General features: G+C 42.6%; 1 protein-coding gene across 3 annotated transcripts in view; it reads left to right on the forward strand.

The window, feature by feature from the left end:
• Positions 1–18,295, forward strand: part of EFNA5 (ephrin A5) — a 608,985-nt gene that overhangs the window by 479,441 nt on the left and 111,249 nt on the right. For all 3 annotated transcript variants that reach the window (XM_068247442.1, XM_068247448.1, XM_068247449.1), the window contains exon 2: positions 3,055–3,347. In XM_068247442.1, the coding sequence (XP_068103543.1) occupies positions 3,055–3,347 (293 nt within the window). The remainder of the gene's footprint in view (positions 1–3,054; positions 3,348–18,295) is intronic.

Consider the following 18,295-nt stretch of genomic DNA (forward strand, 5'->3'; position numbering starts at 1 on the left):
AATCTAGTCAGGCAGTTGATAGCTGCACTTTGCAGGTAGTAGTTAAGTTTTGGCTTTCTTGCTTGACTCCACGTACAGTAAAAGAAAAAAAAACATCAGTAGGATTTGGTGCTTTTTCACCTGAGAAAATGATCAATATGATTTTACAACAGTTACGTGATTTCTGCAGACCTACCATTATAATGACATGCTTTCTTCATAAAATTGTCTTCGGTTAAGTCGGCTTTGTACCATTTTTCTCTTCAGAAAGGCAAGGGTGGGATTAAGGTTTCACTTCTAATTTGTCATTCAAAGCACATTGGTGTCAAATGTCAAAGGAATGACACTTGCAAATGCTGTAGTATTGCATGTCTGAAAATACTTTATAATAATTAAAGAGAAAACCCATTTGGACTAGACTTCCTAGGGCTACAACCATCGTCTGGCTCTTGTTCAGAGCTGTCAGGTTAACACGAGCGCTATTAATTCATATCCCAGAATCCTTTTAGCATAATGCTGCAGATTCTTTTCTGTGTAGTTTGGCAATCAAACTGCATTGCTTTTGCATTTCTTGTAAGTGCTGGTATCGGGCTTTGTATGTTTCTTAAAAATGTGTGCCAGCAATGTGTAACTAAATAAATACGGCTGTCCTGATGTTATAAATCATTGTGAATAGTCAGAAACTTGGTTGTTATGGTGAATATGTAATTACAGAGGTGAATATGTAATGCTCACTGATATCAAAGCATTTTGCAGTGTCCTGATGATACTCACTGTTTATTATTTCTGGAAACAAGACCAAACTACCTGTCAGTATTTAAAGACACAGCATATAAAACCATCAATAACTAGTATTAGAAGAGACGTTGACTGTTGAGGCAAAGGAACAGCTTCTTCCCCTCAGCGTTCAACCCACTGAACTCTCTTCACACACTCAGTTCCCTACCCCCCCCCCCCCCGCCACACACACACACACACACTTTAGGTCCTCCCCCAACCTTAGGTCCCCCCTCCTAGCTGTTTTTGCACTGCAAAACTTTATACTGTACATTTTTGCAGACATTTTTTTTGTTATCTAATTGTTGTAGATGTGTTGGATTACACTAGCCAGTTAACTCTGTAAGTGAACCTGTGTCTCCATCTTAATTGCATGTCCTGTTCCGGGAATAAGCCAGTCATGCTTGGCAAAAGTAAAATGATTCTGATTTCTGATATCAACATGTTCACATGCACCGTGGACAACATGATATGGATAACAGATGATATGTAGCAATCCAATGATTACAGTCATTGATCGAACAGTTATTTGACTGTGGTAACAGGAAATTAAAGGCTTTAAAGGGAATCTAAAGTGAGAAGCATATGATGGCTGCCATATTTATTTGCTATTGAACAATACCAGTTGCCTGGCAGTCCTGCTTATCTCTTTGGCAGCCGCAGTGTCTGGACCACACGCCTGAAACAGGCATGCAGCTAATCGGGTTAGATTGGGTCAGAGCACCTGATCTGCATGTTTGTTCAGGGTCTATGGCTTTAAGTATTAGAGGTAGAGGATCAGCAGGACAGCCAGACAATGTGGATTGTTTCAAAGGAAATAAATAAGTCAACCTCTATATTCCTCTCACTTCAGTTCCCCTTTAAGATGTGTTGAGTCTGTATAGATAGCTGCATAGCTGCAGCAAGCACAGCGACACAAATTATTTTTCCATATGAAAATTATTATACTTAACAATAATCAACTTATTTACTTTCAGAATTGGTCATGTATGATCAGTTTAGTTGAGCTTTAAGTGGCACTTACATGCTAAAACCATTCATTAATTCTTCTGTCAATGTTAGCTGGATCTGAGCAATTTATTCATTTCAAAGCCTGTTTATTATTATTATTGTTTAGCATTTATATAGCCCTGTCATCTTCCGCAGTTCTGTATAGAGTATATGGTCACTACATTTTCCCTCAGAGGGGTTCAGTCACAATCTATCTAATCCCTACCATAGTCATATGTCCATGCATGTATCTATCGTGTAGTGTTTGTATCGTAGTCTAGGGCCAATTTAAGGTGCAGCCAATTAACTTATTTGTATGTTTTTGAGATATGTGAGGAAACCCACACAGACACCGAGAACATATTAACTCCTTGCAGATGTTGACCTGGCTAGGATTCAAACCAAGGACCCAGCGCTGCAAGGCGAGAGCGCTAACCACTACGCCTCCGTGTTGCCCAGTTTATTACTAAATATTTATGCTTAATATTAAGCCACTGATTTAAATTTTTCATAAACAACAATACATAACAAGTTTAAGTGATAAGTGTAACTTATAAGGACTGAATCCCATTGCCCTGCAGTGTGTTTGTCAGTAAGCACATCCTCACTCAACACATAGGTATTTGGAGCTAACCACTACGCCACCATCCTGCCCGGTTTATTACTACATGTACAGTATGTTTAAATTTATGCTGAAAATTCATCCATTGATTTAATTATCTGTCATAAACAACAATACGTAACAAGTTCAAGTGATAAGTGTAACTTATAAGGGTCAGGACTGGATCCCATTACCCTGCAGAGATTTTTTCGTTAAACACATCCTCACTCAACACATAGGTATTTGGAGCTGTGAGGTGTCACATGACCCTCCTACACACCAAGGGTCTCTTGAAGTCTTACCAAATAGTTTTCCAGAGGTCCCAAAGGGCACTTACAATTCATAACCTTGTGGACCAAGATCTAAATCACTTTTCAACTGTTAGTATTCACCAACACACATGGCACAGCTTCATAATAAAAGACAGTGAAGAAGATGTACTGTACAGTTTAAAACTGCATTCAGAGCTGCTCTATTTCTGTTTCTTTGACAGGCATGGAGCTAATATTCTGTCTTTGTATGTTTTCGCATGTGGTTATATAAACAGATCCAGTCATGCAGTAATGTGTTAGAAAAGAAACATATGGCTACCAAAGGTGGCAGCGTCATGATGCTTTTGAATGTATGGCGAGGTATTATATACATTTCTGTCCTAAACACTATTAATCATCCTAACCATGTGTTTCTCTTCCTTTGTCTTCTCATAGGTTCCTGAAAAATGACTACCACATTGATGTCTGTATCAATGACTACCTAGATGTATTCTGCCCTCATTATGAAGACTCCGTGCCTGAAGATAAAACTGAGCGATACGTTTTGTTCATGGTGAACTTTGATGGCTACAGCTCCTGTGATCACACATCCAAAGGCTTCAAAAGATGGGAGTGCAATCGACCTCACTCCTCCAATGGACCTCTAAAGTTTTCAGAGAAATTCCAGCTCTTCACGCCTTTTTCATTAGGATTCGAATTTAGGCCGGGAAGGGAATATTACTATATATGTGAGTACACCCTGAAATTCTCATGTGTAAATGATGCAAAGGCATGCCACCTATATCAGTCTTTTGTCATGGAAATTCAATTGAAAAAAGCATCTACTAGATCAGTTGTACCACTGAGGGAAACAGGTTGTCATGTGTTCTGCTAGCTTGCCGTCTGCTCTGTCATTGAAAATACCATTGAAAGAATTCAGCTGTTTGTGGCTTGGGAAAGGAGTTCCTTAGAAGCAGAATCTGATGATCTCCCGGAGTGCTAACTCCATCTCCTGCTACTTTAAAGCATTACCGAAGCAAGCTACAAAAGATGTAGATACTCACCTATGGCATAGCTACCAACTTTTCGAGATAAAAAAGAGGGGCACTTAAGCCACACCCCTGTCACACCTTTAATCATACTCTAGACTCACCCCTGGTCATGCATACCATAAACATTTCATTTCAAGAAAATTATGTTGTTTTATAATTCAAACCACACTGCTCCTTTCAGGGTTAATTTTTCTTCATATTAACATTTGAAAATAAGAAATATATCAATTTAAAGGATGGGAATGAAGTTTATAGTCAATAAAACACATTTTTGAGTAGAACAATACATATATTTACACAAATCTGTACATCAGTCCTGAAAAAGGGACAAATTAAAAAAGAAAGAGGGACAAATGGACAGGGTTCCCAAAGAGGGACTGTCCCTCTAAAAGACAGTTGGGAGCTATGACCTATGTAGAGAGAAGGTTCTTGGTCCTCTCTCTTGGTTCCCGGTCCTCTCTCAATCCCCTCTTTCCATCACTGGGCCTCGGTATATTTCTATGACTACATTAGTCTTCATTCCTCCTTGTGCAGCCTTCGGAAGTACTCACAAATATTAGTGGATCTGTACTGGGCACGGTAGAGACAGGGCTCAGTACAGATGCTCGTCTTCAGAAGCACTCAGGGGTTCAAGTGCTTCCGATGTCTTCCAAGGAGTCCCAAGGGCACATTCAATTGCAACTCGCTTCAGTATTGCATTCATTGTTTTTGCACGTCTGTTTTTAAATTTTTAACTGGAACAGGTATCCCCCTCCCCCTCAAAAAGAAATAAAAAAAACTTGACAGTTCACTATACAGCTCCAGGGAATAACACTGCAGCTTGTACTTACACACATTGTTCAATTTCCAGTCTGCCATTAAAAAAGACAACATTGATAGGAGTTTACTGGGTCACTAAAGGAGACTTGTGGGAGGAGCCTGTGCTCCAAGTGAATAATTATTCATATTCACAAGATAATTATACTGCATTGGTACAAGGTCCTCGAACAAGTTTAAAATCAAACCCAACATGGACAATACGTTTTGTAGCTCTGGCTAGTCAGATGCTTTGTTTGCTTCTGATTGATAACGTCTGCCTATAAGTATGTGGTGATTGAAAAGAATCCTTGAGTTTCCAACTCCGAATTACACGGCCAAGGATAAAATAAATTAGGGGAATATATGTGTTTCATTCCCCAAGACTACCAGCACAGTAACAGCCATCTTTTTTCTACCTGCGCCCAAATTGCTACACGGCTAAATCATATGTAGACATTTTACCAACACTTGCTAAATACAACTCTATCTATCTATCTACTGGCATCTATCTATCTATCTATCTATCTATCTATCTATCTATCTATCTATCTATCTATCTATCTATCTATCTATCATTATATAGATATGTGAGGGCTACAGCTATTTATATGGCCTAGAGTAGACTCTATTGCTGACGTCTCACTTCCAGTATGTCTGTAACACCTGGAGTAAAGATTTTATAGAAAATACTTAGTGCATTTCTGCAGCATATGGTTTTTGTTCATCACACTTCTAAACAGAGATTTTCCTCCTTCAAATGCAGCCTGAAAATGGACCACTGAGAGAAATCTTTATTAAGTGACTGCAAAACCGGTTTAGCAGCATAAATGACACAGCTCTCACAAATGTAATTTCACTACTGTAAATAAAATGTACTTTAGGGGGCCCTGAATGGATGTATGAAAATATTACAAGCAAATCAGAGTGAAGATGGATATTAATGAGTCCAGCCTCAGCACAATATAAAATGCTTCCCCTGTTAATGGTAAAAGAGAGGGTTTTATTTTAGCCAGTAGACGGAACACTGGGAGTTACAGTTTGCTTTATGCATGTTTTCTCTTTTTATTTTGTTGTTCACGTGTTTTGTCTGTGTTCTTATCAGCAAACAGATGTTTTGTTGAAGCTGCTCAGTGGATGCTGCTGTGTTTTTGTGCGTTTACCTAGTTTTATATACTATTTAATTTATACTTTTTAGCGACTGAGTGGAGAAACTCCAAACTGCAACACCAAGATCCCTATTCAATTAACTTTTTTTCCTGAGTTTTTTTCAAAGGAGATATTTTCAAACTTTTTCAATAAATTCACTTTTAAAATTGCAGCAAGCAAGAAAATAATCAAAATAAGTTTGATATTACCTTTTGACCTACTTTTGAAAATTGTTAGATGTTGAAAGGTTACTTAAGGTAAGACGAAAATGTATCTTCTAGCAGAAAACGCAAGAGAAAAATTAAATTTGGGCCCAAGTAAGATAGGAAGCAGGAACTTTTGAGCACCCATAAAAACATGGTAAATGGGGGTGCATTGGGGTGATTTGGTCCCGCTATTTGTAGCTGTATTTTGTACTGTGTGAGCCCAAATTTTCAAAATTGCAGAAACATTTCTGTTGACGCCTATGGTGGTGCTCAAAAATGTGCTTTTTTTTTCCGGCAGATTGGCGGCGGGGGGTGGGGAGGTTTTCTGGAGTGAAGGTTATCCATGGGTGTTAAGGTTAGCTGGGGGATGTTATAATTAATGTTACCCATGGTGGCTGGTTAGGCCTCGGTAGAGGGACGGTTCAGTTGGAAAATAGGGTTATGTTTACCTGTAGAAAAAAATATCGGTCTTTATTACCAATATTTTACTATCATCATTTGCACTCTAAGTGTAGAATATTGGTAAATTTATCGATATTTTACTTTTGGCTTTTTTGGGTGCCCAAATTTTCAAGTTCGCAATAAGGTGTTTGACCGCTCTCCAAAAATATGTAAAAGCATCTTTATGAATTACTTTGCAGGTAAAACAGTGGCTAAATCAGCAAATATGTTTCCGATCGAGGAAGCCTAATCAAGTTACAACAATTGCCAGCATTTAAGGCTAATTGTTTAACAGTGTAGATAGACGGGAATTCACATAATTAAATTAAGAAAGCAGTGTTGAACGAAAAACTAGCTGGCCATATGATAAAGAACTCACTTGAACATCTTTTTATCATTCTGACTTCTTGGGGAGAAGTGGATGTAGCACTAGATATAGTAGGCTGACTAAGATACAAGAAAAACGTTTAGAACCATAAGACATTCAGACAAAAAGATTTTATATGTGAGTTGTGTGAAAGTGTGGCCAAATTAGGCCCACTTGGGGTTTATTCATGTCTGAAGCTCGGTCCCCACTATGATGGTATCATACTATACATGTTGTTTTTGGCTTTGGAATTTTTACTGGATGCTAATAACCCAAGGAGAAAAAACAGAAGAAATGCAGCATGCAGGACATTTGTGATCAGGCAAAATCGGAACAAAATCAGATTGCACTGAAGTGTTCATGCGTTTTCATTAATTTTGCTGATGTTATTGTGTTTTGCGATTTGCATGCAACTGGAAATGGATCATACAGATTGGCAGCTGATAGGGGGATAGACAAGAGTGGCAGAAGCAGGAGGTGAGGGCGGATGAGCCCAATTGCATAATTCAAGATAGACAAGACACAGAAATTTTTTTTTTGCACTTTTTGCCTGGCTATCTCAAAGCGCCAGAGCTGCAGCCACTAGGGCACGCTCTATAGGCAGTAGCAGTACTAGGGAGTCTTGCCCAAGGTCTCCTTGCTGAATAGGTACAGGCTAACTGAACAGGCACAGATGAGGGTTCTTCAATAGTTAAGTCCAGATATAAGCAGCATTTAAGCTGCGTCTTTTGTAAGGAAAGATCAAATACCAGACATTTTTTATTAGGAAATAATGAGTGCTGATTAGTGCGTAATGTGACATTTGAATGAGAGAACAGAATCTACTATTAAAGCTAAGCAATGGGCACAAGTGGCAGGGTCTATTGATGTGTTGCCAGCATTAATCTTTGTGTCAGGTAGGGAATGAATATGTAACTGAAGGTTTATTGATTCTACTTGATTTGAAGTAGCTCAGAACTTTACTACAGTGATGAAAAAATGCATTTTCTGGCTGGTGTATTTTGCTCGGATTGGCGTGTGTACTGAAATGTATTATGTTCCGATATTGCTTGACTCTGGAATGATATCTGACCAGGGTTGCTGAAGAATAACTGTGCCCGAGTTAAACGTGTCACATAGAATATACATTTTTGTCTGCTGTGATGGCTGCATAGGGAACAGGGATATAATGTGGCAACGCTGTGGTTTCCCTGCACACTATGGCCTCTGATATTGACCTGAGAACTCCGCAATGATATGCGGCATTCTGAGTGATAACATGCTTCTCATTACCAAGCAGGAGGCCTTTTCATCTCCTTGTCTGACATGACACTGGTGACCCGCAGCACTGTGCAGTCCAAGGACGGGAGTTCACTTCTCGCTGCTATTCCAAGGATGGAAGACATGCTGGAAAGGTTAACTGAATAGATAATAGAAGCATCAACTGTAGGAACGGAGCAACTGAGTGCACTTGTTTCGCTTTTGCTGTTTCAGCCAGAGAGAGGCAACCTGTGCGATATCATCAGTGTGAGGAAAATAGGTCTGTTAGATACTTTACCATGTGTCTCGGAAAAATGTTTCATTCCTGGCTACATAATAATATTGCCTAATTCCAAATGGCAGCACACAAATTACCAATGGTGCTTAAAGTGCAAAAGCCAAGGGCAAATCTACTGATCTCAGGTTTAAATAGACCTGGGCAATCTATATTATTATTATTATACATTTAAACAGCACTAACATTTTTCGCAGTGCTTAACAAAATATATAGTCAAGTCACTAACTGTCTCAAAAGAAAGTATCTGATGTTTGAAGTGGCTGCAATTTGTTGAGCCTCTATATTGTTGGATGTGGATGTTTGATCTGACTCTGCAGTGTCTCTCACTGGTCTCTCACAGATCACTACATGCAGGGCCGGCGGTTCTAGACTTTTTGCTGCCTAAGGCAAACTTACAAGGATGCGCCCCCCCGAATTGAAATGATCGCTCAGCACCCAACAATTTTCACCGTGCATTATAGTTGCATTGAGCCCCCCCAAACTCTCAGTATAGGTAGGTAACCAGTTTTAGGTGGCGTCGTGTTGGTAGCTAGGTACAGTTTCCATCAAGTATAGGCTGGACAGGCCTTCTCTTCACTTCCTGTTTCTGCCTGGTGCTGCCCCAAGACTTCTGCCGCCTGAGGAAGTCGCCTCACTTGGCATCATGGGCCGACCGGGCCTGACTGATATCTTTGCTGTGGCCAATTTTGCTATAAAGTATTACAAAATGTTAGATCTATTCCTTTAGGGTCTGCCTGTGTGGAGAGCACAACGAAGACACCTATACATATTTCTTCAGTTGTTTCCAGAACTTTTTTGTATGTACGTCCACATACTCTTTTTGTAATGATGTGGCTGGCGCAGTTTATATTGTATTGTAAATCTCTGAAACTGCTGATTGTTATGACATGCAGTTTTTCATATAGGATGACGTCTGACTGACCACATTTGCAACATGTCTTTTTAAGGTGTTCAGATAAGTGAGGGATGAATTCTGAGCAGAGTTAGTGCGTGCAATGATTACTTGAAACCCGTATAGTACATTTTGAAGGCACTGACACTTTAGAACTGTATGTGTATACACAAAGAATGTGTTTTTGAAGTGCAGCACAGCTTGATTGTTTACTAAAAAGGAACAATACTTTCACCATTAGAAAATAGGAAAAAAAGCAGTTTCCGTTTTGCTTTCAAATGCCTTTAGCATTTCAATCAACTAAGGTCATATTTGATGTTAGTTGGACGTGCAAAGTACGGTCCCACTACCAAATGACCTATTAAACACAATGTTTGCATATCAAGGTAAACACACACACATTCTCTCTAGAGATGTTGCGAACCTCCGATTTTCGGTTTGTGAACCGGGTTCGCGAACTTCCGAGGAAGGTTCGGTTTGCGGAAAAGTTTGCGAACCGCAATAGACTTCAATGGGGAGGCGAACTTTGAAAAATAGAAAAAATTATGCTGGCCACAAAAGTGATGTAAAAGATGTTTCAAGGGGTCTAACACCTGGAGGGGGCATGGCGGAGTGGGATACATGCCAAAAGTCCCGGGGAAAAATCTGGATGTGACGCAAAGCAGCGTTTTAAGGGCAGAAATCACATTGAATGCTAAATTGCAGGCCTAACGTGCTTTCAAACATCTTGCATGTGTATACATCAATCAGGGAGTGTAATTAGAGTACTGCTTCACACTGACACACCAAACTCACTGTGTAACGCACCGCAAACAGCTGTTTGTGTAGTGACGGCCATGCTGGACTACTGCGCAACATGGCGAGATTGCTCTTCCTCACTCAGTGATGTCAGGTAATGTGTGACTTCCCTCTCAACTTTCCATGGCATTGTTAAAAAGCATACGTTTTGTTTTTAAATTATATTTTCTACTTGCTGTGTACTTGTTCAGTACCGCTACAATGAGAATCCTGTGGAGGCGGGCAAGTCTGCCATTGTGACCCCGGGTAATGGCCAGGGAATGAGGGGTTTGAATCCGGTGTGGAGCCTGAGCAACGGCTACCACTACACATCCAAGGAGGGCAGCAGGCAGGCATGCACGCCTGCCCGCCCCGAGGTAGTGACCAAAAATAACAATACAGGAGAAGGACTTTCGAGGCCCTGCTGTGTATTTGAAATGAATGTACTTTAAATCCTTTAACGAGAACCAGTTATGGCGGGCAAAGATGACACCACATTCCTTTCACGAGAATCATATGGAGTCGGGCAAGTCTGACATTTGTGACCCCGGGTAATGGCCGGGGAATGAGGGATGGAATCCGGTGTGGAGCCTGAGAAACGGCTACCACTACACATCCAAGGAGGGCAGCAGGCAGGCATGCACGCCCGCCCCGAGGTAGTGACCAAAAATAACAATACAGGAGGCGGACTTTCGAGGCCCTGCTGTGTATTTGAAATGAATTAACTTTAAATCCTTTAACGGGAATCCCGTTAAGTCTGCCATTGTCACCGCGGGGAATGAAGGTTGGATTCCGGCCCGAAGTGGGAGCCTGCTGAGACCCATGCTGTAGCTGCCCTGACCGTGCTTTGCAGACCAGGCATCTGTGGTCAGATGGACCCTTGAGCCAGCGGAAGACAAACCAAGTCGAAAGCATTTACCAAGAATGTTTTACGGAGGGCAAGTTTTTTTGCCCTTTTTTTAAATTTTTTGAAAATGATATATGGTTGTATTTTTAAATTGTTTGAAAGTTTAGATGGTTGTATTTTTAAATTGTTTGAAAGTTTAGATGGTTGTATTTTTAAATTGTTTAAAAGTGTATCCATTCTTCCTCCCCCCAGCCACGAACAATACCATGGGAACGTGGAGCAGCAGAAGCCCCCTGTGATGGCTGCCGTGGTTGTTCTCCGCGGCTTGTCTTTTGAGGGGTGCTGCTTTTCCTCAGGTGTTCTTGCCATAGCTGTTTGTGCCTTCTCTCCAGGTGCCTTCGTAAAGCACTTGTCAAAACGTGACAGTTGGCCTTTCCACGGCTCAATTTTTGCTGGCAGAGACAACAGATGGCTTTGCTCCGATCTGAGACACACACGTTAAAAAATTTCCAAACCGCTGAGCCCCCCTGGGCTGATGGCGCTAGGGTGGCATCAGCAGCTGACGTTGAAGGGCATGTTGGCTGGCTGGCCATAGCTGGTGATACATGGCGCCGGACACTGCCCCCAGCTGTTTCTGAGGATGAGCTCCCTCTGCTTCTATCATGGAGTCGTCTCCTCCTACTCCTCTCTGACTCCTCCTCTGAGCTGTCCCCCTGGTCATCTCCTCTACCGAGAACATATGTGGTATCCGTATAATTGTCATCATAATCCTCCTGGCCAGTTGCGCTTTCCTCAGACATCTCCTCAAGTGCACCAACTTCAGGTGGTCCACCATCATCCCCATCCACACACGTTACGTCCATACTATCGCCACCTAATTTAGACGTATGAGGTGGTGTACCTGCACCTTCTTGTTGTTGTTGCAGTAGTGGCTGGGAATCAGTGATTTCACCACCACCACCAAATAACTCCTGCGAAGTGTCAAATGCAGTGGATGTGGTGCTTGTTGTAGCGCTGGTGGCCGCGGGAGATGAGGTGTTCTGTGTTAAATACTCAATCACCTCCTCACGATTTTGGGAAGTGATGGCACGTGCCTTCTTCTGAGCACTGTATTTTGGGCAGGTCCGCACGAAATCACAGCAACACCACCTCGCACAGCCACAGACCTGCCAGTGCCTGGTGGCCTTCCTCTGGGTCTGCCTCTACCTCTTCCTCTACCTGGTTTGTCCATTTTGTCCATCTCGGGGGTATGCTAGCTATATGCAGTGAGGTGGGTTCTCACTCAACACAACAGGTAGTTAGATGCAGTGAGGTGGCCAGGTGGGTTCTCACTCAACACAACAGGTAGTTAGATGCAGTGAGCTGGGTTCACTCAACACAACGCTAGGTATATGCAGTGATGAGGTGGGTTAAGTAAACACAACAGGTATTGGGTAGTTAGATGCAGTGAGCTGGGTTCACTGAACAGTAAAGGTACTTAAGATGCAGTGAGGTATGTTCTCACTCAACACAACAGGTAGTTAGATGCAGTGAGGTGGACAGGTGGGTTCTCACTCAACACAACAGGTAGTTAGATGCAGTGAGCTGGGTTCACTCAACACAACGCTAGGTATATGCAGTGATGAGGTGGGTTAAGTAAACACAACAGGAACTGGGTAGTTAGATGCAGTGAGCTGGGTTCACTGAACAGTAAAGGTACTTAAGATGCAGTGAGGTGGGTTCTCACTCAACACAACAGGTAGTTAGATGCAGTGAGGTGGCCAGGTGGGTTCTCACTCAACACAACAGGTAGTTAGATGCAGTGAGGTGGCCAGGTGGGTTCTCACTCAACACAACAGGTAGTTAGATGCAGTGAGCTGGGTTCACTCAACACAACGCTAGGTATATGCAGTGATGAGGTGGGTTAGGTAAACACAACAGGTACTGGGTAGTTAGATGCAGTGAGCTGGGTTCAATGAACAGTAAAGGTACTTAAGATGCAGTGAGGTGGGTTCTCACTCAACACAACAGGTAGTTAGATGCAGTGAGCTGGGTTCACTCAACACAACGCTAGGTATATGCAGTGATGAGGTGGGTTAAGTAAACACAACAGGTACTGGGTAGTTAGATGCAGTGAGCTGGGTTCACTGAACAGTAAAGGTACTTAAGATGCAGTGAGGTGGGTTCTCACTCAACACAACAGGTAGTTAGATGCAGTGAGGTGGCCAGGTGGGTTCTCACTCAACACAACAGGTAGTTAGATGCAGTGAGCTGGGTTCACTCAACACAAAGCTAGGTATATGCAGTGATGAGGTGGGTTAAGTAAACACAATAGGTACTGGGGTACATGCAGTACTGGGTAGTACAATGTGCAGCTCCCTGTCACAAACACAGGTAGTCACTGAATGTGCTGGGCTGCTGGCAGTGGCACACACAATATCAATTAGCAAGGCTGTGCATGCAACAAAAGTGTCAGTTTGACACACAGAAAAAAAAATGTACAGGTTGAGCTCTGAAAAGAGCTGTTGCTGGGTGCTTTAAAAGCAATAATAATCAGTCAGGAGCAAGCAAAGCAGCCTAGAACCTAACTAATCTGTCCCTAGGAGAAAAAGTCTGCAGCAGCTGTCCCTTTCCTCTCTCTAGCAGGCACACGAGTGAGGCTAATGGCCACCGGACCCTGCCTTATATAAGGGGGGTGGGGCTCCAGGGCTTAGTGTAGCCTGAATGGCTACAATGTGCCTGCTGACTGTGATGCAGGGGGTCAAAGTTGACCCTCATAGTGCATTATGGGGCGAATCGAACTTCCGGAAAGGTTCGCCTGGCGCAGGTGAACGCGAACCTCCAATGTTCGCCTGGAACCGTTCGCCGGCGAACCGTTCGCTACATCTCTAATTCTCTCACACACACACATTCTCTCTTACACACACACACACACACACACACAAACACACACAAACACACACACACACACACACACACACACACATTCTCACACACACACATGCACTCACGCACACACACATAGGCATGCACATACACACTCTCACACACATGCATGCACATACACTCACACACAAGCATGCATATACACACACACACACGTACACACACATACACACACACACGCACACACTTTTTGTATACATATATTAAGAATGGTAACGTGAATCCCTAAATAGAAAGTAAAGCATTACTATACAGTATGCCCCTATTAATCTCATAGCACTTAAACTTCTTAGACTGGGAAATGGCTGGATATCTTTACATATGGTCCAATTTAGCACAAACATCCCTCTTGTGATCTTCCAGATGGAAACCTGCTTTCTTCTAATGCTGCCACCTGTGTAAAGTACATGCTTTTGATTTCCTTTGGCATTAGAAATTAAGATAATTAAGCAAGCTATGATTGCTTTGTGAAGACCCCGTATTGCTGTTATATCCCATCAAAGACATTACACAGTAAATCAGCTCTTGTGGGATCCAGGACCTGCATACTGGGACAAGCCAGGGGAACTGAGCCCTTTTGATGCTTCAGTAAGCTCTAACTTCAGTCACTAGACTAACATGATCTATCTGTAAGGAAAACTGGCATTTGGCAGGCTGACCCATGGTAAATTGATTTTCCATGGTGAACGTACTTTTAAGAATACAAAATGTCATTCTTTAAGCAATCACATGCACCCATGTATGTCTAGCTTAAGAATTCCCATATGCTTGCTTCTGCAGTGAGCTGACTCCACTCTCCTGAGCGGTAACATGCGTGAGGGTGCAAAACAGCATGTGTGCTTCTGAGACTGGGAAATAAGATCTGGAGCTTCTTGTTTTACATCTGAATGCAAACTTTTTTTTTTTTACAGGGCAAATGTATTTAAAGGAGATTCAATGAAAGAAGAAACTAGTTGTTAATGAGGGCAAGGGAACCTGATTTTTTGACATTACTTAATGTATTAGACATAAATCTTGCACAAAATACCTTAAACTTGCTATTGCTGCAGCCCAGACCCGAATTTACCTCACAGGAGCCTATAGGCACAGTTGTCCTGGCACCTTAGACTCCCCCAATCAGCGGGAGGGAAGGGACGAGGGCGGGTAGCGCCGATACAGAGGAGGCGGGGGAGCGACACTAACAGACAGGCATAGGTAAACATTGTGCTGGCGACACGCTGTGTGTCGCTAGCACTGCGGAGGGGATAGCGGCGCACAGGGGGGTCCTGGAGGCACACCATGGGGCAACAGAGGCTGGCGTTAGTGTGCACAATCAGCCTCTGTGCCCCACTATCATAATTAAATCCCACCTCGGGTTCTCTTTAAAGTGCATACACAAACAAAATCATCATCGCCCATAGGGATCAGGAATGAATACTTTAGGTTTCATTCCAGGCCCAAGTTCTTTACAGACACATTTAGTTTCTATGAAGGGTTTGAAGGGATGACACATAGCAAATGTGCAGTGCCATGGAATGAGAGGGGTAAGGAAACAGAACAATGGACTTGGCCAGCATTTGGATGAGATGATCTGGCACTGCAGTCTGGATCTCTTGCTGACACATCAAAGGGAACGGGGGGCACCGTACACTTGCTAGATTTTCAGTGGAGGGCGGAGGCGACCTAGAACCATCTAGAATGTGTACAAGGAGGAAACACTTTTTTAATCATGTCAAGAAAATAAATACATAACATGCAAAGTCTTTACCCTGATACATGAGAAGAGGTGAAAAGATAAACAAGGATAACAGCTTAAATTAAAGTGTCTTTAATGCTAATTTTGTAAAGTGTTTACCTCCCATTTTCCAGTAGTAATAATATGCAGACATTAGGAGATGTCAAAATAAACTAAATTATTATATTTGGTAAGAATACAGGAATGCATTCCTCTTCTCTGTTTGAAGATATGTAGCTGATGATAGAGTCAGCCTGTTGGAACGTACCAAAAATTATGGGCTAGAATCTGCTTGGGTTTCTTTACAAGAAAATCAATCTATCATTATTTTAATCAAATATCAGCTGTGCTTAGCTTGCACATATATCAAGTGCAAAATAAAAGAAATTAGCTGTACTGCAGGAAACCTCGGACATTAGGCAGCGAGCACATTAGATGCTTTCAGCACCATCCGATGTAATGGTAATGGACTGTCTAACTTTATCTTCCATGGAGCTAATTCAAACTGAGGCTGGCATCAACAGATTGCATATCCCTTTGTACTCTATAATTTGTTTGTCTTTTGGCCAGAGTTTAAAGTTAACCCATTGCAAACATGCTACAGAGGCAATAGCAGCTGAATTCATATGTATAATAATGGGCAGGTTAAGCCCGCCCATTCGATCTCTGTTACTCTGTCCAACCTTTAAATATACATTTTAATTTTTAAAACAGAAGGAATTTGCTATCATTCAGCTTTATGTGAATAAGAAAAATCTCTGATGATGCATAAGGGCCCAGTCACACTTGCGTTACCAAAACGCTGGCGATTTTTGCCGGCGTTTTGCAGGAGTGATTTTTCCGCAATTTACATGGAAAAATCACTGAACACTGCAGCGATTTTTCTGCGATCGCGTTTAGCACTTCTCTAGCACTGAAACGCGATCACCGGGAAATCGGCTAAAAAAAGGTTTGTTTGCGTTTCGCGTTTTTGGGTGTTTTGAGGTGATTAGCGCAAATCGCCCAAGTAAGAATGGACCCATAGGGCTCGATTCACAAAGCGGTGCTAACCCAGTTAGAGACTTTAGGCGTGATAACCATTTTTATCATGCCTAAACTCAGTTTAGGCATGATAAGTTTAGGCATGATAAGTTTAGGCATGCTAAGTTTAGATAAGTTTAGATCCCATGCAAAGTCCCGCACGCAAAGCAGCGCCATTAAACTCTATGCAAAGTGCACCAGACTTTGCTAGCGCAAAACTTTTGATCAGCTGTGCACTGCGGTGCTAACCCAGTTGGTGCTTAAACTTATCACGCCTAAAAACGTATCACACCTAAACTTATCATGCCTAAACTTATCACACCTAAACTTATCACACCTAAACTTATCATGCCTAAACAGAGTTTAGGCGTGATAAAGGGCTTTTCACCAGGGTGCTAACTGTTAGCACCGCTTTGTGAATCAGGCCCATAGAATTCTATTACAATAGCGCTTTGAAAAGCGCTAGCATTTGAGCGTTTTGCTGAAATCGCCGGCAAAAGGCTCAAGTGTGAATGGGCCCTAACTGCTGAATATTCAAATCATCTCTTTATAGCCCTAGAAACCAGATTTTCATCCAGAACTGCTGGAGTGCAGTGTGCCTATAGCCTATACATTTTACAGAGCCATACTAATTCAACATGCATACAACTGTTTCGTAATGATTGCTCCTCATCAGTGCAGAGCACAGATTAATAAGGCTCAATGAGGTAAGGCTTGTGAGCCAAGTAGTAAGGAGTAGTGTTGGGCGAACATCTAGATGTTCGGGTTCGGGCCGAACAGGCCGAACATGGCCGCGATGTTCGGGTGTTCGACCCGAACTCCGAACATAATGGAAGTCAATGGGGACCCGAACTTTTGTGGTTTGTAAAGCCTCCTTACATGCTACATACCCCAAATTTACAGGGTATGTGCACCTTGGGAGTGGGTACAAGAGGAAAAAAAATTTTAGCAAAAAGAGCTTATAGTTTTTGAGAAAATCGATTTTAAAGTTTCAAAGGGAAAACTGTCTTTTAAATGCGGGAAATGTCTGTTTTCTTTGCACAGGTAACATGCTTTTTGTCGGCATGCAGTCATAAATGTAATACATATAAGAGGTTCCAGGAAAAGGGACCGGTAATGCTAACCCAGCAGCAGCACACGTGATGGAACAGGAGGAGGGTGGCGCAGGAGGAGAAGGCCACGCTTTAAAACACAACAACCCAGGCCTTGCATGAGGACAAGAAGCGTGCGGATAGCATGCTTTGTACCACCATGCAGTCATAAATGTAATAAAGATAAGTGGTTCAATAAACAGGGACCACGCGGCAACGCTAACCCAGCAGCAGCACACGTGATGGAACAGGAGGAGGCGCAGGAGGAGAAGGCCACGCTTTGTGAGACACAACAACCCAGGCCTTGCATGAGGACAAAAAGCGTGCGGATAGCATGCTTTGTACCGCCATGTAGTCATAAATGTAATAAAGATAAGAGGTTCAATAAACAGGGACCACGCGGCAACGCTAACCCAGCAGCAGCAGCAGCAGCAGCACACGTGATGGAACAGGAGGAGGCGCAGGAGGAGAAGGCCACGCTTTGTGAGACACAACAACCCAGGCCTTGCATGAGGACAAAAAGCGTGCGGATAGCATGCTTTGTACCGCCATGTAGTCATAAATGTAATAAAGATAAGAGGTTCCATAAACAGGGACCGGCAACGGTAACCCAGCAGCAGCAGCAGCAGCAGCAGCACACGTGATGGAACAGGAGGAGGCGCAGGAGGAGAAGGCCACGCTTTGTGAGACGCAACAACCCAGGCCTTGCATGAGGACAAAAAGCGTGCGGATATAGCAGCAATGCTTTTTGCCGCCATGCAGTCATAAATGTAATACAGATGAGAGGTTCAATAAACAGGGACCGGAAACGCTAAACCATCCCAGATGTTCATCGGTCATGTTACTTGGTTGGGGTCCAGGAGTGTTGCGTAGTCGTTTCCAAT

The sequence above is a fragment of the Hyperolius riggenbachi genome, chromosome 1 (genome assembly GCF_040937935.1).
Source record: "Hyperolius riggenbachi isolate aHypRig1 chromosome 1, aHypRig1.pri, whole genome shotgun sequence".
NCBI lineage: Eukaryota > Metazoa > Chordata > Amphibia > Anura > Hyperoliidae > Hyperolius > Hyperolius riggenbachi.